Raw genomic sequence first — 16,806 nt, forward strand, 5'->3', positions numbered from 1 at the left:
CAAATATGGGGGGGGGGAGGGAACAAAAAGTAGTGCTTAAAATTATTGTACCCCTATTCCTAGTGACTGTGCCTATGACTATGCCCAGTAATAAGTACTTGCAAATACCACTTTAATCAAAAGTCACAAAATTGTGGAACATTTCTTTTAAATGAGCACAGGTCCAGCTAACTAACCAGAGGTTGGTTCTGTTAGAATTAAAGTCTGTGAGAGTTTTGCCATTGACCTCAAAGGAAGGAGGATTGAAACAGCCTTTTCATTGTAAAACCTCTTTTGTAGTTAATGTCTCCTATTATGGTCCCATCAATCTCTTGGAAGCCCCTGATGTTGTACTCTCTTGCACCAATGGGACTTTAGCAATACCCTCCTGATGGAAACTCTCCCTCTCAGAACTAAAATACTTTAGGGGACCCCTTGCCACAAACAAAAGGATTTTCCAAAGCAAGATTCTATCTCCTTTGTCCTGGTCTGTACACTAAACAAAGTAAGCCTGATTTGTAGCCATGTGGCAATGACACCACGGCAACCATAGCCTGTTTCTTACTGACAGGAAAGTAAATCAAATCCTGTAGCATTGTGAAAACCAAAAAAACCGTAAGTGCCTTGTGATTGTTGTGATTGCATGTTCATCACCTTTTTAAAAAAAGAACTAAAATGTTGCAAGTTTTTAAAAGCTTTCTGCTCATGCTAGTATTGAATAAAGTTGTAAAGAGAAATTTCCTTTTTCTAAATTTGCAATTTGTATAATCCTGCATTTCTGATCACATCTCTGAACACATATTTTTCTACATTCTCTCTCTCATCCTTCTGCATATACATTAATCTGTCATGCAGGCACAAGTGCTGGAGGAATGCTCAGTGACCAAACTGCTGACCCTTTTACTAAAAAGCTCTTTGCCCCACTGCATGCAACTCTCTCAGGGTGAAACTGGCAACAGATGGGAGAAGGTACAAGAACATCTCCTAACTCCTCCTCCTCCTCCTGTCAACCATGCTTTCCCCTCCTCACTCCAAAATAAGCCTGAAATATCCTAATAGATTTCCCTCTATTTATAAAAAACAGCCTTAGAAAGAAACAATTAAATGTACTGTACCTTTTTTTAATTGGATGTAGATTTTTTTAACTTTGGTCTGGTGACTATATGATACCATCTTACAAAAAAAAATCAATTACTAGAAAGAGAATAAAGACTATAAAAATCATAGTGCTCATCTACCTATATAAAGCCACTCACAAAGCTGCACCAGTTTAACTAAATTAGTTTAGGATCACATATTTATATAAACTGGTACAACTTTGCATCCATCTATGAAGCAGCTAGGAAGGACCTCAAAATAGTGTGGCTGCTGTAGCACAGGCAGCAATTTGGGTAGATTCCTGAGTGTACATCCCAGGAGTCTTGGTGGGATTGCACATAGGTGACTAGCCCAAACTGTTGCAGCAATCACACTGCTATTTTAGGCATTAGCTCAAGCAGAGTTAGTTCCTGTACAGCTCCCACACTGGGAATTACGCCTCCCAGAAGCTGTACAGACATAACCTTTGTGTGCAGACCAGGCTGCTAGATTCTCTCTCTTAAAACTTACTTAAAGTAAATAAAATGTATAAAGAAAAGAGTGGATTATCAAATAAAACACATACAAATTCAATACAGTACAGGCAGTCCCCGGGTTACATGGATCCGACTTACATCGGATCCCTACTTACAAACAGGGTGAGGCAACCCCGCACTAGCTGCTTCCCCCCAGCAGACCAGGGAGACACGAAGCTAGCACTCGCCCCCCCCTCCCCCCCCAGCAGACCAGGGAGACGCGGAGCGGCTTTTCTCAGCAGACACCTCAACTTGAGAATAAAGGACTGAGGGAAGTGAGGTGTGGGAGAATAAAACTGAGCTCTGGAGAAATGTTTGGCTGGAGTTTCCCCTACAATATGTACCAGTTCCGACTTACATACACATTCAACTTAAGAACAAACCTACAGTCCCTATCTTGTACGTAACCCGGGGACTGCCTGTATAGTTAAAAAAACCAGAGTCCCGATGGCACTAATTTTGCAGCCTATAAACTGTAGACTCATCCTGAAATCAGATCCACAAACAAAAACTTTGACTCTCTTGCAGTGTCCCATCAGCTCTGTCCACAATAGGGATTTTTTTTCAAAAATTCTCCACCATTGCTAACACCTGTTCAGCTAGAATAGCATTAGCAAAACTGAAAGAGAAAGGCTACCAATAACATTTTAAGCACCATGTTTCAGTTAAATGAATTGCTCGGAGGGGGGTTAGATATGGTGATTAAAAATCCAGAAGCAGTGCTAGTCGTAAAATTATGGCTTCCAAACTTGCTAAATGAGGTCTTAGCTAAATGGGAAAATTGATCTAAATAGCTATTGAGGAATCTTATTCTCCAATAGATATTCTGGTCTATTTCCCTGTGTAAACAAGCCCCAAGAAGACTTGGATCTGTCACAACATGTAGACAACACCATTTACTTCTGTGAAACTCCATGCAAGATCCTAATACATGGGTCCTTTTGAAAGGCCAGGCTTGGGCATCACTGTGCAAAACAATACAAAACAAAATGCTCTGATACAATCATCAGCTTGCCCAGCTGTCCACTGTCATTCAGAAGGCACACTGAGTTTTCAGGGCCTGATCCAAAGTCCACTGAAATCAATGGAAATTCATTGATTTTACATGGGATTTGGATCAGGCCCTAAGTAAACGAATAAATGACCAGACACTTTATATTTCTGCTCATGATTATTAACAGAACTGCATCTCCTAAGATTGGGAAATTAACAAACAAAAACAGATTATATATAGAACATGTTTTCCTTTTGCAATTGCTAAATATATGTTTGTTTTCACCAGTATAAAGATCACTGACTATCTAATCAAATCTCATTTTCTGCTCTATAGCACACACACAAGGTTTTCTTTGCTTTCCTTAGGAAAGGGGGTTGGACAGAACGTGTCTGTCTTATTGCCAGGGGACCTGCAGTGAGTTGTTTGAGATGAGAAAAGCAGCAAAAAAGTCTTGAAGTCATTAAATGAGGTAAACAGTTCCAAAATGTGGAGAAAATAAGTATACATGCAACAGAAAAAAGGAAAGAAGAGGATAGGGATACCCACTCGGGTGCAAGGCTAAGTAATGTTTGGAATAAGCGAATATATGTTTTTGAGGGGGATGGGAGATTTCCTGGTTTCCTACAGATAGGAAAATCCCCACCGCCAATGTGTTCTCCCCTTTCTCTCTTCCTCTATCTGTAGTCTGTATTATCAATACCTAAATATATTATGACATACTCCATGACTTCAAACCTATGTATTGAATTGTTTATAAGACACCACTGGCTGTCTACTACCTATATCCTACATCTCTCTGCATTTTCACTAAGGGTGTGTCTAGACATTAGGGTTTTTTCAAAAAAAGTGGCCTTTTTTCGAAAAAACTTCCCCTGCATCTAGACTGCTGCTGTGTTCTTTCGAAAGTAAATCTACGTGGCAGTTTTTTCAACCGTAGAAAAACTTGTTTTACGAGGAATAATGCCTTTTTTCAAAAGTGCTCTTTCGAAAAAAGGCGCTATGTAACACAAACTGTGCCTTTTCGAAAGAAAGCATCCAGACTGCCTGGGTGCTCTCTTTCAAAAAAGCGGCTTGCTTTTTCGAAAGTACTGGTTGTAGTCTAGATGCTCTTTTTTTGAAAGAGGCCTGCAGTCTAGACATAGCCTAAGTGAGATAGTCCCAATAAGGCTTACATTCTTCCTAGGGAACCAGTTCTGCAAAGAGATGTGTATAGACAGACTTTTCAATTGGGCACTGCACAGAGGCATACCTATACAGAGGTCTTTGCAGGATTGAGGGGACTTAAATTAGATAAACACTTGCATGTTATACAGCCAATTTTGTTTCACATATGTATTGTATTAATGTGTGTCTCTCTCTCTTTCTTCCCCACTCCCCAGAATGGGGTCTATCACTGGCAAGAGAAGCAAAAATAAATGTATATTAGTAAGAATTTTGAGTAGGGCGATTGTGTAACATGAAGGATCAAAGAAAGGATGGTCCAGAGATGGGGGCAGCTTAGAAGAAAGTGCAGCCACTTGTGGAAGAAGGGAACAATGGATGTGCAGAAGAAAGCATAATTAGCAATGTGCTGTGTTTGAGCAGAATAGTGGTGAAAGTCATGTTATGAAGGTCTCTGAAAAGGAGAACAAAGAGTTGAATTTGTTGCTGAAGGAGATTCAGCAATAACAGAACATTAAGGGCCATCTACCTTAGGGGAAAAGGCATATTTTAAAGACATGTTAGCCAACTAACACCTTTTAACCTTGGTACAGATAAGTAAGTTATACTTTATCACATCAGTTGGCTGGGATGAAGAGAACAACAGAGCTGGGGTCAGAGTGGATAAAAAAAATTGGTGGTATTCATATGGATATATATTTTCTGTCCGCACAGAACTCTTTATAGATTATATTTAAATTATCATCGCTGGGCATATGTGTTAATGGTTTTCAGGCTGAGTGTAGCTATCTAGGCATCAGGCCCAGTTTACAGTCAAAAAGTTATACTGGCATAACTATTTGAGTTAGAGATGTGAGTTTCTTACCAATAAAGTTATATCAGTGTAACCCCTAGTATGATTATAGTTATTAATTGCCTTCTATAGATACAGTTTATTTTATTTTGACTGGGTGAGGAAGATGCCTTTCAATTAAAACAGTGTAAAGCAGCAGAGTACTTACCCAGGAGGTTAGATAGGATTGTGTGCAGCAGCTAGCATAGTAGCTCAGCAAAGATTACACTTGTTTGTCTCCCTGGAATGGGAAGCACCCCGCCAGCTGCTATACAAACGTACCTAAGCATAGATGAAACCTCAGTTAGCCTCAAAATGTGAAGTTTCTCCAATATCATAGCAGCTAGAGACTGAGTTCTTAAAAAAAAAACCCAGAAGTTAACATTTGGTGTATACTTAGGGTGAGTCTACATTTAAAACTTATTCCACTAATGCCACAATCCACTGGCTGCTACTCATGTAAAGAAAGACAGCGCCTGCCTCAAAATTAACAATCTAAGTATATGTCTATACTTAAAATGCAACAACACCACAGCTGCATCTGTGCCAACATGGTACATCATCATAGACACTTGTTACAACAGGTCTCCTATCGCTGTAATAAATCTACCAAGTAGTTAGGTTGATGGAAGAATTCTCCCTTCAACTTGGTACTGTTGACAGTGGAGGCTGGTAGGATTTAACTGTGTCACTCAGGGATGTGGATGTTTCATACCCCTGTACAAAACAGTTCTACCTTCCTAATTTCCTAATGTAGACCAGATCTCAAATTTAAGCATCAGAGGGGTAGCCAAGTTACAGACTAACAGGAAAAACTTAAAAAACAACAAATAGTCTAGTAGCACCTTAAAGACTAACAAACTATGTAGATGGTATCATGAGCTTTTCTGGGCACAACAATACTTCTACGTCTACACTGGCAGCTTCTTGTGCAAGAACAGCTGTTCTTGCCCAAAAACTTCCCGGGTGTCTACACTGCACACGTGTTCTTGCGCAAGTAAATTTACAGTACAGCATCAGAAAACAGGACTTCTTCTGGAAGAGTTATTCTTTTCCCCACAAGGAATAAGCCCTCTTGCGCAAGAGGGCAGTGTGTAGACAGGCAACATGAATTTCTTGCGCAAGAAATCCCTATGGCTAAAATGGCCAGCAGAGTCTTTCTTGCGCAAGAGAGTATCCATGCTGCCATAGACACTCTTGTGCAAAAGTACATCTCTTGCACAAAAGCACATGCCAGTGTAGATGCAAGAAGCTGCCAGTGTAGATGTAGCCTACTTGTGTAAGGGATGAGAAGGGGACAGAGTTGAGAGAAGACAGATTAGCTGGTGAAATGTTTGATAGATTGCAGGTGGATGAGATGGGAGCTAAGGAGACTAGGAAGTTGTCCTCTAAAAGTACTCCTAGTGAAAGACCACCAGACCACTGGGCACTTAGGTTGAGAAGATAAATGGATATTGTGAGGTTGTAGAGAAGAAGCAACAAAGAGTTGCAGTAGCATGGATACGTGACGTCAAGGAGATTTGCCTTTCTCTCTTTCACACGAGCTACAGCACCGTGGTTGGGAGGAGGACCCACGTTATTCACAAATACCCTTCTACACTGCAGCAGCAACACGGGAGAGGGGGAGGAGCGTGTAAAGAGGGTCCAGATAATCGGATTTGAAAGGAGGTCACAGGGAAAGCGGGCTACACGAGTTTGAGTGGGAGTCACCACAAACGCCGGGAGAGTTGGGGTAGCCCTAAACCAGCGCGGCTCCCCAGCCGCCTCCTGTCGCGGCAGCGCCCAGGCAGCTGTGCCGACGGGGGCTTGTGCGCTGGGTCTGGCGGCAGCGGCTGGAGCGCGGGGAAGGCGCTTCCACACGACCGCTCACGGGGAAGGGCTGCTGCGGGGCGCGTGCGGCACGTGCACAGCCCGCCCCTTCGCCTGGGCGAGCGGCTCGGCGACCAACAGCCGCTCACCCCGCACATGGCTCCGCGCAGGGGTCACAGCGCTCGCTGCACGGGCGGACGGCAGGAGCGGCTCACGTGGGAGTCTCAATTCCGGTCGCTGGGAACGTCAATAATGACATCAAAGATGATTAAATAAGTCTCTGCTGACGTCAGCGCCTCGGCGCTTCCCCCCCCCCTCCCGTCCGTGCGGAACCCAGCTCGCGCCGGCCTCTCGGCCATGCTTGGCTAGTCGAGGGGCGGCTCTGCGCGGGTAGCGGGCGTGTCCCGCTGGGGCTCCGTGCTGCTCGATAGGCGGAGTGGGCGGGCCGTTGGGCGTGTCCCTGCCGGAGCGGGCGGGGCATTGTGCCGAGTGGGCGGGGCGCGGCGGCGGCTGCGCAGTGGCGGGGATAGCTGGTACGTCAGCAGCAGGATGGCTGTAGCTGCGGCGGCGGCGGCTGCAGGCAGCGCGGCCGCAGCGGTGGTGGCGGCGGCGGTGGCAGCAGCGGCAGCAGCGGGGCGGGGGGCGGTGTAAGATGGCGGCGCTGCGGGAGGGGGGCAGGTATGGCGTGTCCTGCGGCAGGGTCACCCAGGACAACATCACGGTGCTGCACGTCAAGCTGACCGAGACCGCCTTCCGGGCTCTGGAGAGCTACCAGGGCAGCAAGGTGAGGGGCGCCCCGCGCTTCTGGGGCTGGCTCCCGCCGCTGTCGGGGATGAGGAGCCGGGGATGGAGCAGCGAGGGCTCGGCTGCCCTGCCCGCTCCCGCCCTGCCCGCTCCCGCTGGGAGGCGGCAGCTGGTGAGGTGTAAATGTCTCTCCCGGGCGCGCGGGGCTGCCGGGCAGCGACATGGTCTCTAGGCTCCCCTCTGCCCCCCGTGTCCGCTGTGGCCCGTCCCGAAGCCCCCGTCGGCGGGGTCTTGCCCGAGGTAGACCTGTCCCTCTTCCCCTGCTGCCGAGCCAGTTGCAATGGCACGGGAACAAAACAGCCCTTTCCTCCGCTTGGTGCCAGCTGGTGGCCCTGGAGCCAGCCAGCAGCTCTCGGATGGGGCATATTTCGCTGAGCTGTCATGTCTCTGGCTCTGCCTGTCTCCTCCCCCCCCCATTCAAACCTGGCTCCTAAGGAAAGCGGAAGGTGGCTGGCTGGCAGTGGGTCTGAAGTGACAATGGCACCCATGACCATTTTATTACACATCTTCATAATGCTGCACAGAAAACTTTCTTTTATTGCTGTATCTCCTGCCCCCCTTTCCCTGGGCCTCCCTGCAACCAGGCGGCCCTGAGAGATTGATGGTTTCATGCCCCGTGTCTACCGTGGAAATGTCTGCTATTGTTCAACACAAGAGAGTTAAAGTTGCAGTAGATCTACTGCTAGTTGGAGTGACCTGGCCTTTTTTTTTTTTTTTTTTTTTTTTTTTTTGGCAGGGGGTTTTCTTGTCATTTTTGCTTCGTTGTCCATAAATCTTTCTATGGGAGTGTATTGTCAATATAGTTAGCCAATTTTAATTTCAGGATGGAAAGTTTTGTAAAGTTTCAGACAGCATTTTATATCTTGTTTCAAAACAACACCCCTTCTTGTGAGTCTTGTGCAGGGTGATCTTTTTTTCTGACTGTAGTTTTCCAGTTGAAACTTGAGACCTCAAGTTGCATTTAATGGAAGTTAAAAGTGGCTACGTGCTACAGAGCTTCTCAGGGAGGAGGAGGAGGACGATTAAGCTCTTATTGGACTGTGGCATTTCATTGGATTTCAAGTTAAAATACCTGTTTTCCCCTGCCCACTTCACTTCATTATGGTTAAGAGAATTGATGGGTCTTCTGTGTAATTTTTGTGTAATATATAATGCAGGATCTGGGAAAGGGAAGTTGATGATTGAACACTTTTTTTCTAAATATGCTTTCTTCAGTGCTAGCAGACCTTCATTCAAAAGACCTTTCTCTTACTGAATTGGCATATAGAAACACTTTTTTCAAAATTATATATGATAAAGAAAGAGAGAGATTGTCACACTGAAAAGAGAGATGAAGGGAGATGAAGCTGGGTAGTGATTTGTCTGTAACAGGTTCTTAATTGATGCCAATCTGGTTGTTCTTTTCCTTTTCAGTCTCCTTCACTGTAAGGCTGACTCAGATATGGATTTCCTAGAACTGACCCCCAAATTGAGCCTTTTCCTATGACTAATAGCTGCTTCTCCTGCCTCCATAATAAACTTACTCTAAGGCCAGGTCTACACTAGGGGGCATTATTGAACTAAGGTAAGCAACTCTAGCTCATGAATAGCTTAGCTGGAGTCGACTGTATCTTAGTTCGACTAACTACAGTGTCTTCACTGCATGAAGTCAATGGGAGCACAATCGGTTGTCGATTTAGTGGGTCCGGTAATGTGAAAACAGGGACGAAGAGAGTGTTTGAGTGTACTGTACTCCAATTCTTCTTATGTGCACTTTTACCATTTAGCAGTATCTAGTCATCCTGGGTTCCAAAGCGGCGTAATTACACCACAGCTTGTCCTTTTTTTTTCTTTTGCCTGTAAAACTGGCATATGTGCAGTTTTTGCTGTTGCCAAATCCAGAGGAAGAATCAGACTTTGAAATGCCACTTGTCCTATATGTGATTGGGGAAATACAGCCATTACTATGGCATGAATAGTTGGGGTTTCTTTTCTTCTGGTGGAGGCTTAGTTAATACCTTCAGCTCTATGTGTAAACCTTGCCTCTTTGGGTTTTATGTATTATTCACAGCCCCAGAATGAGTCCTTTCCGGGCAGGGTTAAAGTGGTCACTCGTACTCTGTAAATTTTTAAAGCTGTCCTTGAAAACCAGTGGCTTGCAGATGTTAAATGGGAAACTTTAGAAATATTTATAAGGTTCCATCTAGTGTCACTTGATTGAGTAAATTACAGCATTCTTCCTTGTAACTTTTGACTAAATTGTGTCTTTGTTACCTGTATAAATGGTTTCTGAGTTTTTTGCTTCTTACTGTTGGAAAGTCACAGTGGGTTAAATAAGTATATGAGAAAGCTATAAAATCAATTAGGAATGCCATACATCGGTTTAAAGCAAATTTGCACAATGCACATGTGTGCTTAAATGACTAAAATTTCTGTTAATATTTGGAGTTGGAACATTATTCCAGGTTGTTAAATTACTTTGTCTTTATGATTTTAATTGTTCGAAGTGTCCTGCTTGTAGTAGGAAAGGAAGGAAACATTTAACAGTGTTCTTTTCAGATCAAGTTTGAATATAAGGAAAGTATTTTAAGTGCCGTTTTTATGATAAATCTATAACTTTTAAACAAGTTAGTGTTTTATATTCAAATTTACTTCTAAAATATAATTTTTGTGTGTATAAACTATATATATATATATGGTAAATAATATTGTAATCTGAAATTTGATATTTGCATGTTAAAACAGATACATTTTGAAAATCTGCTGACTGCAATAAAACTACTTTCCTCACTGCAAGTAAATGCATCTTGGATGAGGTTAAATTGCCTGGGACTTATAAAACAATTATGCTAAATTATAACCATGTATGTCGATAATCAGTTTCTCCATTCTTGTGGTCTCTCAAGTAATACAGTCAGGAAAAATATTTGTATCACTCTTCATTATTCTGCAGTTTAAAGGAAAATTGAAGTATTAAAGTAATGAAAAATCTGATGATAATCAACTGTCTTCATAAATACCTGTTGCTGTTTTATTATTTTTCATATCTTTGAGTGGGGCTATCTTTCTATGGAAACTGACTCCCTCGTTGCAGTTTAATACAGCAGGAATTAAAAATAAGAAAGGGTGGAATTTGTCACCATTTGAACAGATGGTAAATTTAAAGAACTGCAAAGCTGTTACATAAAAATAATTTTGTTTGAATAAACAAAAAATGGGTTTAGCCACTGAAATTTCTAGTAAAAAAACTGACCAATTTAAAGAATTAAATCGATTTAAATCTATAACAATTCTGATATGCCACCCAAGAAGTCATCTACATCAGACTGTCAGTGACTACTTCTTTATTATTAAATTATATTTGAGATGCTTTTCACTGCTTTAGAATGGATTAGAATATCTTTTTTCTGTTACTGCCATTTTCTGCATGTGAAAAAAAGAAACCACTTTTCATAATTGTCTAAATGGTCCCAATTATACCTTACAATTCACATGTCAATGAGATGGCTAGGGAATGAAGAGGGTTTTTTTCACTTCTGCAACTGCTGTTTTTTAACTTATACTACCTGTCTGTTAGCCTATGCGGGTAGTACCAAACTGTCAGCTTGCCTTAGTATTGTAATCTTCGCAATAGTAAACTTTTTTTATTGAAAACGTAGAATTTGCATTGCATAAACTTGAGGAATGCTGTAAAAATCTCTTCTCTTCACCTGTACTTGTAATTCCTCTGCTCTTCCTAATGTTACAGTTGTTGTTTTGAAGCGTTTCTGTAAGACACATGAACAGGAACTTACCAAATTCATGGTCCATTTTGGTCAATTTCACAATCATAGGATTTTAAAAATAGTAACTTTCATTATTTCAGCTACTTAAATCTAAAATTTCATGGTGGTGTGATTGTAGGGTTCCTGAACCAAAACAAGTTTTGGAGTGGGGGTTGCAAGGTTATTGTGGCCGGGTGGGGATTACAGTAATGCTACCCTTCCTTCTGCTAGCTGTGGTACCTCCTTCAGAGTTAGGTAGCTGGCGAGTTGCAGCTGCTGGCCTAGAGTCCAGCTTTGGAGGCAAAGCCACTGCCAGCATCTGCACAGAAGTAAGGATGGCATGGTATTATAACCTTCACTTCTGTGCATCTGCTTTCAGAGCTGGGCTCTCTGTCAGCAGTCATCACTTTCCAGGTGTCCAGCTCTGAAGGCAGCAGCTCAGAAATAAGGGTGGCATAGTATGATATGCCACTCTTATTTCTGCACTCCTGCTGGCAGGGCACTACTTTTAGAGCTGGGCACTTGTCCAACAGCCACCACACTGTGTTCTTCCAGCTCTGAAGACAGTACAGAAGGGTGGCAATACTGCAACACCTCTAAAATAATCTTGTGACCATCCTGCAATTTCCTTTTGTATTAGAGCCCCCAATTAGAGAAATGCTGGTCTCAGCCATGAAATCGGTATAGTATAGGACGAAAAACATTCAAAAGACCATAATCCATGCTCTGAGACGCATTTTTCATGGTACAGGTTGGACCTCCCAGGTCTGGTACCCTCAGGACCTGACCAGTCCTGAATGAGGGGATTTGCTGGACCAGGGAAGGTCTTTCTCCTCCTGGCCTGTTCCTTCCCCTGCTTCCCCCCGCTAGGACTCCAACCCACCCCTCTGTTGTCTGGTTGCTCCCTGGGCTGGAGCTTTCTAGCTCCTGCCGGCTCCAGGGCCGGAACTTCATGGCCAGAACCAGTGCTTCCTGGCTGCTGCCAGGTCTGGAGCCGGCCCCCTACCATTGCGCAGCTGTTGGGACCAGATTTTCCTGCTATGCTTCCCACCCACTCCCTGCACCACGCTCCCACTGTTGCTCTCCTGCACTCTGGCCAGACCTCCCTATACCTGGATTCTGTGGTCCAGGAACATCTGTAGTCTTTTGGACCATGAATGTTGCCGGACCAGAGAGTCCCGGTTAAGGGAGGTACAACACGTAGAGTATTTGAAAGGGTCCTATACATGAGCAGTATTTCAAAGGAGGCATTAGCCAAACTTGGAGAGCTATGAGGAGAGACTAGGGTCAAGGGTAACCCTCAGAAGTCCTAGTGAACATGGCACTGTAACCTCTAGGTACCATGTTAGTAGGTTGCAAAGTAGTATTGCATTTGTGTTTAATATTCAAATTATTTACATAAAAAATGACTGAAAATCATCCCATGTTGTCATAGCTACTGAACTAAAAGTTTTGCCTCCTTGCACATAAACTGAATTCTCAATGCAATAATTCTTAATATTTTTGCTTCTAAAACCAAACCAATTCATAACTCTAACAAAACTGTGAACTGACTCTGTAGCATGGCCCATGTTGCAGCAAATCTTTACTTAGCACTTACAAATTAGGATGAAAATGTAGGAGATGGAGCCTGTAGTAATCTGTGCTTCAAAAGTCTTAGCACATATGGAGTGCCTATTTTAACATTTTATAAATAGATTAAAAGCCAAGTTTATAAAATTTTGCACTGTTGTACCATTACATTTGGTAGCAAAGGTGGGAGCACTAGTGTACATTAATGTGTGTGGTTAGGCAACATGATAGTGAAAATGAGTCCTGTTCTCACTATTATTCCATTCAGAGATAGTAGAAAAATACTAGTTTGCGTTCTTTGCAAAAGTAATGTCAATACTGCAGATTATTCTGGGTGCTTTTAATGGAAAATCCTTTTCACTTTTCAAAATCTGGAGAAAAAAATCAAATGACAGTGGTAATTTCTACTACAGTAGCTGACCAATGAGAGAATATAGTTGAGAATTTAGATTCCAAAAATCTACTGCCTTAGGTTGATTTTACTCAAACTAAGTAGTCATTCAAGTTTTTCAGTTGCAAAAGCAACATAGCTAGTAACGCAAGTCCTATATATAATCTTATTTTATTTACTCTTTGAATTTATGCAACTGAAGCAGTAAGTCACTTTTTAAAAAATTCTTCTAGGCAATGGTTTTAGTCCATGGGAGGCTTTTGATTGATCTTGAATGGACAAGTCACTTTTTAAAAAATTCTTCTAGGCAATGGTTTTAGTCCATGGGAGGCTTTTGATTTATCTTGAATGGACAAATCACTTAAGTGTACACTGAGAAATAATCCCGGTTGGCAGGAATATGAACCAAAATACCTAATACGTTTGTCTGATTTCTGTGGTCAGTCATTCCTCAAGTACTTTTCAGCTGGCTTTCTGCTCTTTTGTCCTCTCCAGTTTGACCATTTTCTTTTTAAAGACTTATCAAAGTTACATAAGGTTTTGTGTTGTATCAATTTTATTGTGCTTTTGTTCCATCTATTAAGCCAACTTGATAGGAAACTGGGGGTACATAAATAATCTTATAGGGTGTGTGTGGAATACCTGTGCATGGAGGTTGAGAGACGCTAAGAGGATCTCTTGATAACCTAAACAGTAAACCTAGAGGAGAACATGTTTAGTGGTGTCTGGGTTTTTCTCCCTGCAGTTCCACAACAGTTGGTTTTGTGACATTTACCGGCTTGTTTTCATTCTTTACCTCAAATGTATGTTTGGTTGGAAACTATTTTTCCCCCTGGGGTGAAATGTGACTGAAGAAATGTTTGAAAGACAAATGCTGCATTGTTTTGCCATTTATTTTAACTTTTACATCAAGGTGGTGATATGCTGAATAAAGTTCATCATAACAGCATAGACATGAGAAGTCCCATCGAGAGATTTGCCCTATGTTCACAAGCACGACTGAGTTAAACTCAGACTGCACTAAACATCTCAATATTTCCTCTCTTTTAATGATCTCTCTCAATCTTTCTTGTTACTATTGGTTACTTACCTATAGTGCAAAGAATGCATGGCTTCTTTGTTTGACCACAGAAACTACTGGATCATTTTACTTGGCAAGGGTGCTATAGAGAATTGAGCCTGAGTCCTACTTAGGCTTCCACTTAGCAGCTGCAAGTCCACGAATTTAAAATTTGAACTTTGGGTCCTTCATAATAATGAATCATGATGCAAAAAGATCAAAAAGTTCTGGTGTCATATCAGAATTTGAGATTAGCATTGGGCAGATTACTGCAGTGCAGAACTATTTTGGAGGTTGGGATTGAAAGAAAAAAGCTTGCATTCTCTATAGTTTTGTCATTTTATTTAGGTGACGTTATGGTCTCATTTGCTCATTTTGGGTTGCTCTGCTTCAAGAAAGTTAAAGATCTTATTATGGCATTTTCTCAGTTGAATTCGATAACCTAGTGTCTCAGCCAACATTCCTTTGTTGAATTGAAAACTGAGCTCATCTAATATATGGCTACCACGTTAGCCTACGTAGTCACTACATAACTGTCTGCATCAATGCTTTATGACAGGGGTGGGCAATAATATTTTGGGAGTGGCACTCCAAGATTTTAGTAAGTGGTTAAGAGCCATACTCTTCCATTATATTAATGGAGGAGGTGCAGGATCTGGGATGTAGGTTGGGTGCAGAAGGGAGTTTGGAGTAAGGGATTGGGATACAGGAGGGGGTGATATGGGAGGGAGTTTGGGTGAAGGAGAGGGTTGTGATTTGAGGCAGGAGACTGGGATGCAGGCTCTGGGAGGGGGGTTGTAAAGACCTGCACTTTAATAGGATTCAAAATAGAACTAGATAAATTCTTGGAGGTTAGGTCTATCTATACTTATTAGCCAGGATGGGAAGGAACGGTGTCCCTACTCTGTCAGAGGCTGGAAATGGGTGACAGGAGAGGGATCACTTGATGATTACCTGTTCTGTTCACTCCCTCTGAGGCATCTGGAATTGGTCATTGTTGGAAGACAGGATACTGAGCTAGATGAACCTTTGGTCTGATGCCGTATATCTGTTACATTCTTATGGCTTCAGGAGAACAAAGGGTTTGGGTTTGGGGGCAGGGAAGGGCTGGGGTACTGGAGGCAGGCTCTGGCCAGCAGCTTGTCAAGTTCTTCTTATGGGCTCCCTCCCTTCCATGCCCCCAGAGCAGCTGGCTGCAGGAGCAATCTATGCTTCTCTGAAGGCTGCGAATCCAAGAGGTACTTTGCCCACTGCATGTTCCTCAAAGTGACAGTTCCCATTGGCTGGAAATTGTGCTGGAGATGGGGGCAGCAGTATCCCCTGGGTACCAAAGGTGCCAGATTATCGGCACACACACATGGCCCCACAGCCATTTTTCTGGCAGTGCACAGGAGAGGTAGGCAGGGAGCTTAGCTGAGATTCCTGCTGAGCTGCGGACTGTATTTTGCCCATCCCTGCTTTATGAGGAACTCTTATAAATAACATTTTTTTCTTAGAATATTAAACTAAATTTTACTCCAAAAAATTGAAACTGAATTGTTTCCTCTAAATTTTCTTTGTACTCAACAGGCTGCAAACTCCAGTGAGCACCATGTTTTTGTCCTTGGGCATATGTTAGCTTCTGAGTGAGAAGAGTGACAACTACAAGTTTTGTGTATGAAGGGAAAGATGAGGAGGAGTATGGAGAGGGTGTTTCCCTGGGGTGACTCCCCTCCATTATCCCACACTATTCTCTGTCCTTGCCATTTGCAGCCTTAGGAACCAGCCAAAGAGTCAGTGAGGGTGGTGGTGTCAGATACGTTCTCTCTGGCCAGAGGGTCCCAAGAAGGGATCTTGGCCACTTTTTCCTCCTCCACTGCCTCTCAATGGTAACAGCAACTTCTACAACCCTGGAAACCTATTAGCTCAGCAGTTGGATCCTTTTAGAACACAGCCACTGCAGACTTGGATTGGCAGTGAAAAGCCCAGACTAGCCTCCTCTCCAAAACACCTGCACATGGGGCACCCCAAAGTTGTTGCCTTCTCCCAGCTATGCAAACATGTCTGTGGGACCTGAAGTGCTTCTGCTTCCTCTCTTCTGCAGAGAGAAGGCAGGGCCTCATGCACTCTGTCAAGAGAGGCGGTGTGGAGCAGGTCCTTAGAGGATCACATCACATACCGGGGCTCCACAAGTAGACATAAGCAGCACTTAAAGTATTGCCATATGGCCATGCAGTTTTCAGGGAATGTTATTACAGACTAGTATTGGGAACTTCACCTACATAGGACCAGTTACTTGTCAGTTGTTCAGAGTAGGGAAAGTAAGGTTAACCAGTAAGCATCACCATTAGTGGGTGATGCTTACTGGTTTGGGTTAATCAGTGCAGGGTGGAGCAGTTCCCTGTTCACCGTGGGCAGGGGGCTGCTTCAGCTCCATGGGGCCCTCTGCAGACAAAGGCTGCTTTGGGCATCCAGAGCAGCCCCAATCCACAGCAGACCTGGGCATGTCATAGGTAGCGACTGCTCTGGGTGTCCGCAGAAGCCCTTACCTGCAGCAGTGGGCTGTTCCAGCCCAGCCACTGCAGAGTGGGGGCTGCCCATTGGCCCCACAGTCCCACTTAATTGGTTAACCAGTTAAACATAAAATAGGAATGTGAAAGGTTAACCAGCTAACCCAGGGGTGGGCAATAATTTTTTACAGGGGGCCACCCCAAGATTTTGGAAAGTGGTTGAGGGCCGCACTCTTCCATGGTATTAATGGAGGAGGTGCAGAGTCTGGGATGGAGGCTGGGTGCAGAAGGGAACTTGGGATAAGAGATTGGGGTGCAGGAGGGAGAGTAGGGTCTGGGAGGGAGTTTGAATGAAA

General features: G+C 43.3%; 1 protein-coding gene and 1 long non-coding RNA gene across 4 annotated transcripts in view; one reads left to right on the top strand and one right to left on the bottom strand.

Annotated features, from left to right (window-relative positions):
- The window catches only part of LOC112545076 (uncharacterized), a 46,280-nt gene extending 39,511 nt beyond the window's left edge, over nt 1-6,769 (bottom strand). The window contains exons 1-2 of the long non-coding RNA XR_003088486.2: nt 6,541-6,769; nt 4,752-4,864 (exon numbers count right to left, since the gene is read on the bottom strand). This is a non-coding gene — a long non-coding RNA (uncharacterized LOC112545076). The remainder of the gene's footprint in view (nt 1-4,751; nt 4,865-6,540) is intronic.
- Nucleotides 6,770-7,035: 266 nt separating this feature from the next.
- Nucleotides 7,036-16,806, top strand: part of ELL2 (elongation factor for RNA polymerase II 2) — a 75,772-nt gene continuing 66,001 nt past the window's right edge. For 2 of the 3 annotated variants that reach the window (XM_075932107.1, XM_075932106.1), the window contains exons 1-2: nt 7,036-7,175; nt 8,609-8,759. Coding sequence is in view for 1 of the 3 variants with exons in the window: in XM_006118674.4 (XP_006118736.2) it covers nt 7,044-7,175 (132 nt within the window). In the remaining 2 variants the exon portion in view is untranslated. The remainder of the gene's footprint in view (nt 7,176-8,608; nt 8,760-16,806) is intronic. The other variant, XM_006118674.4, reaches the window with a different exon arrangement.

The sequence above is a fragment of the Pelodiscus sinensis genome, chromosome 6 (genome assembly GCF_049634645.1).
Source record: "Pelodiscus sinensis isolate JC-2024 chromosome 6, ASM4963464v1, whole genome shotgun sequence".
Taxonomy (NCBI): domain Eukaryota; kingdom Metazoa; phylum Chordata; order Testudines; family Trionychidae; genus Pelodiscus; species Pelodiscus sinensis.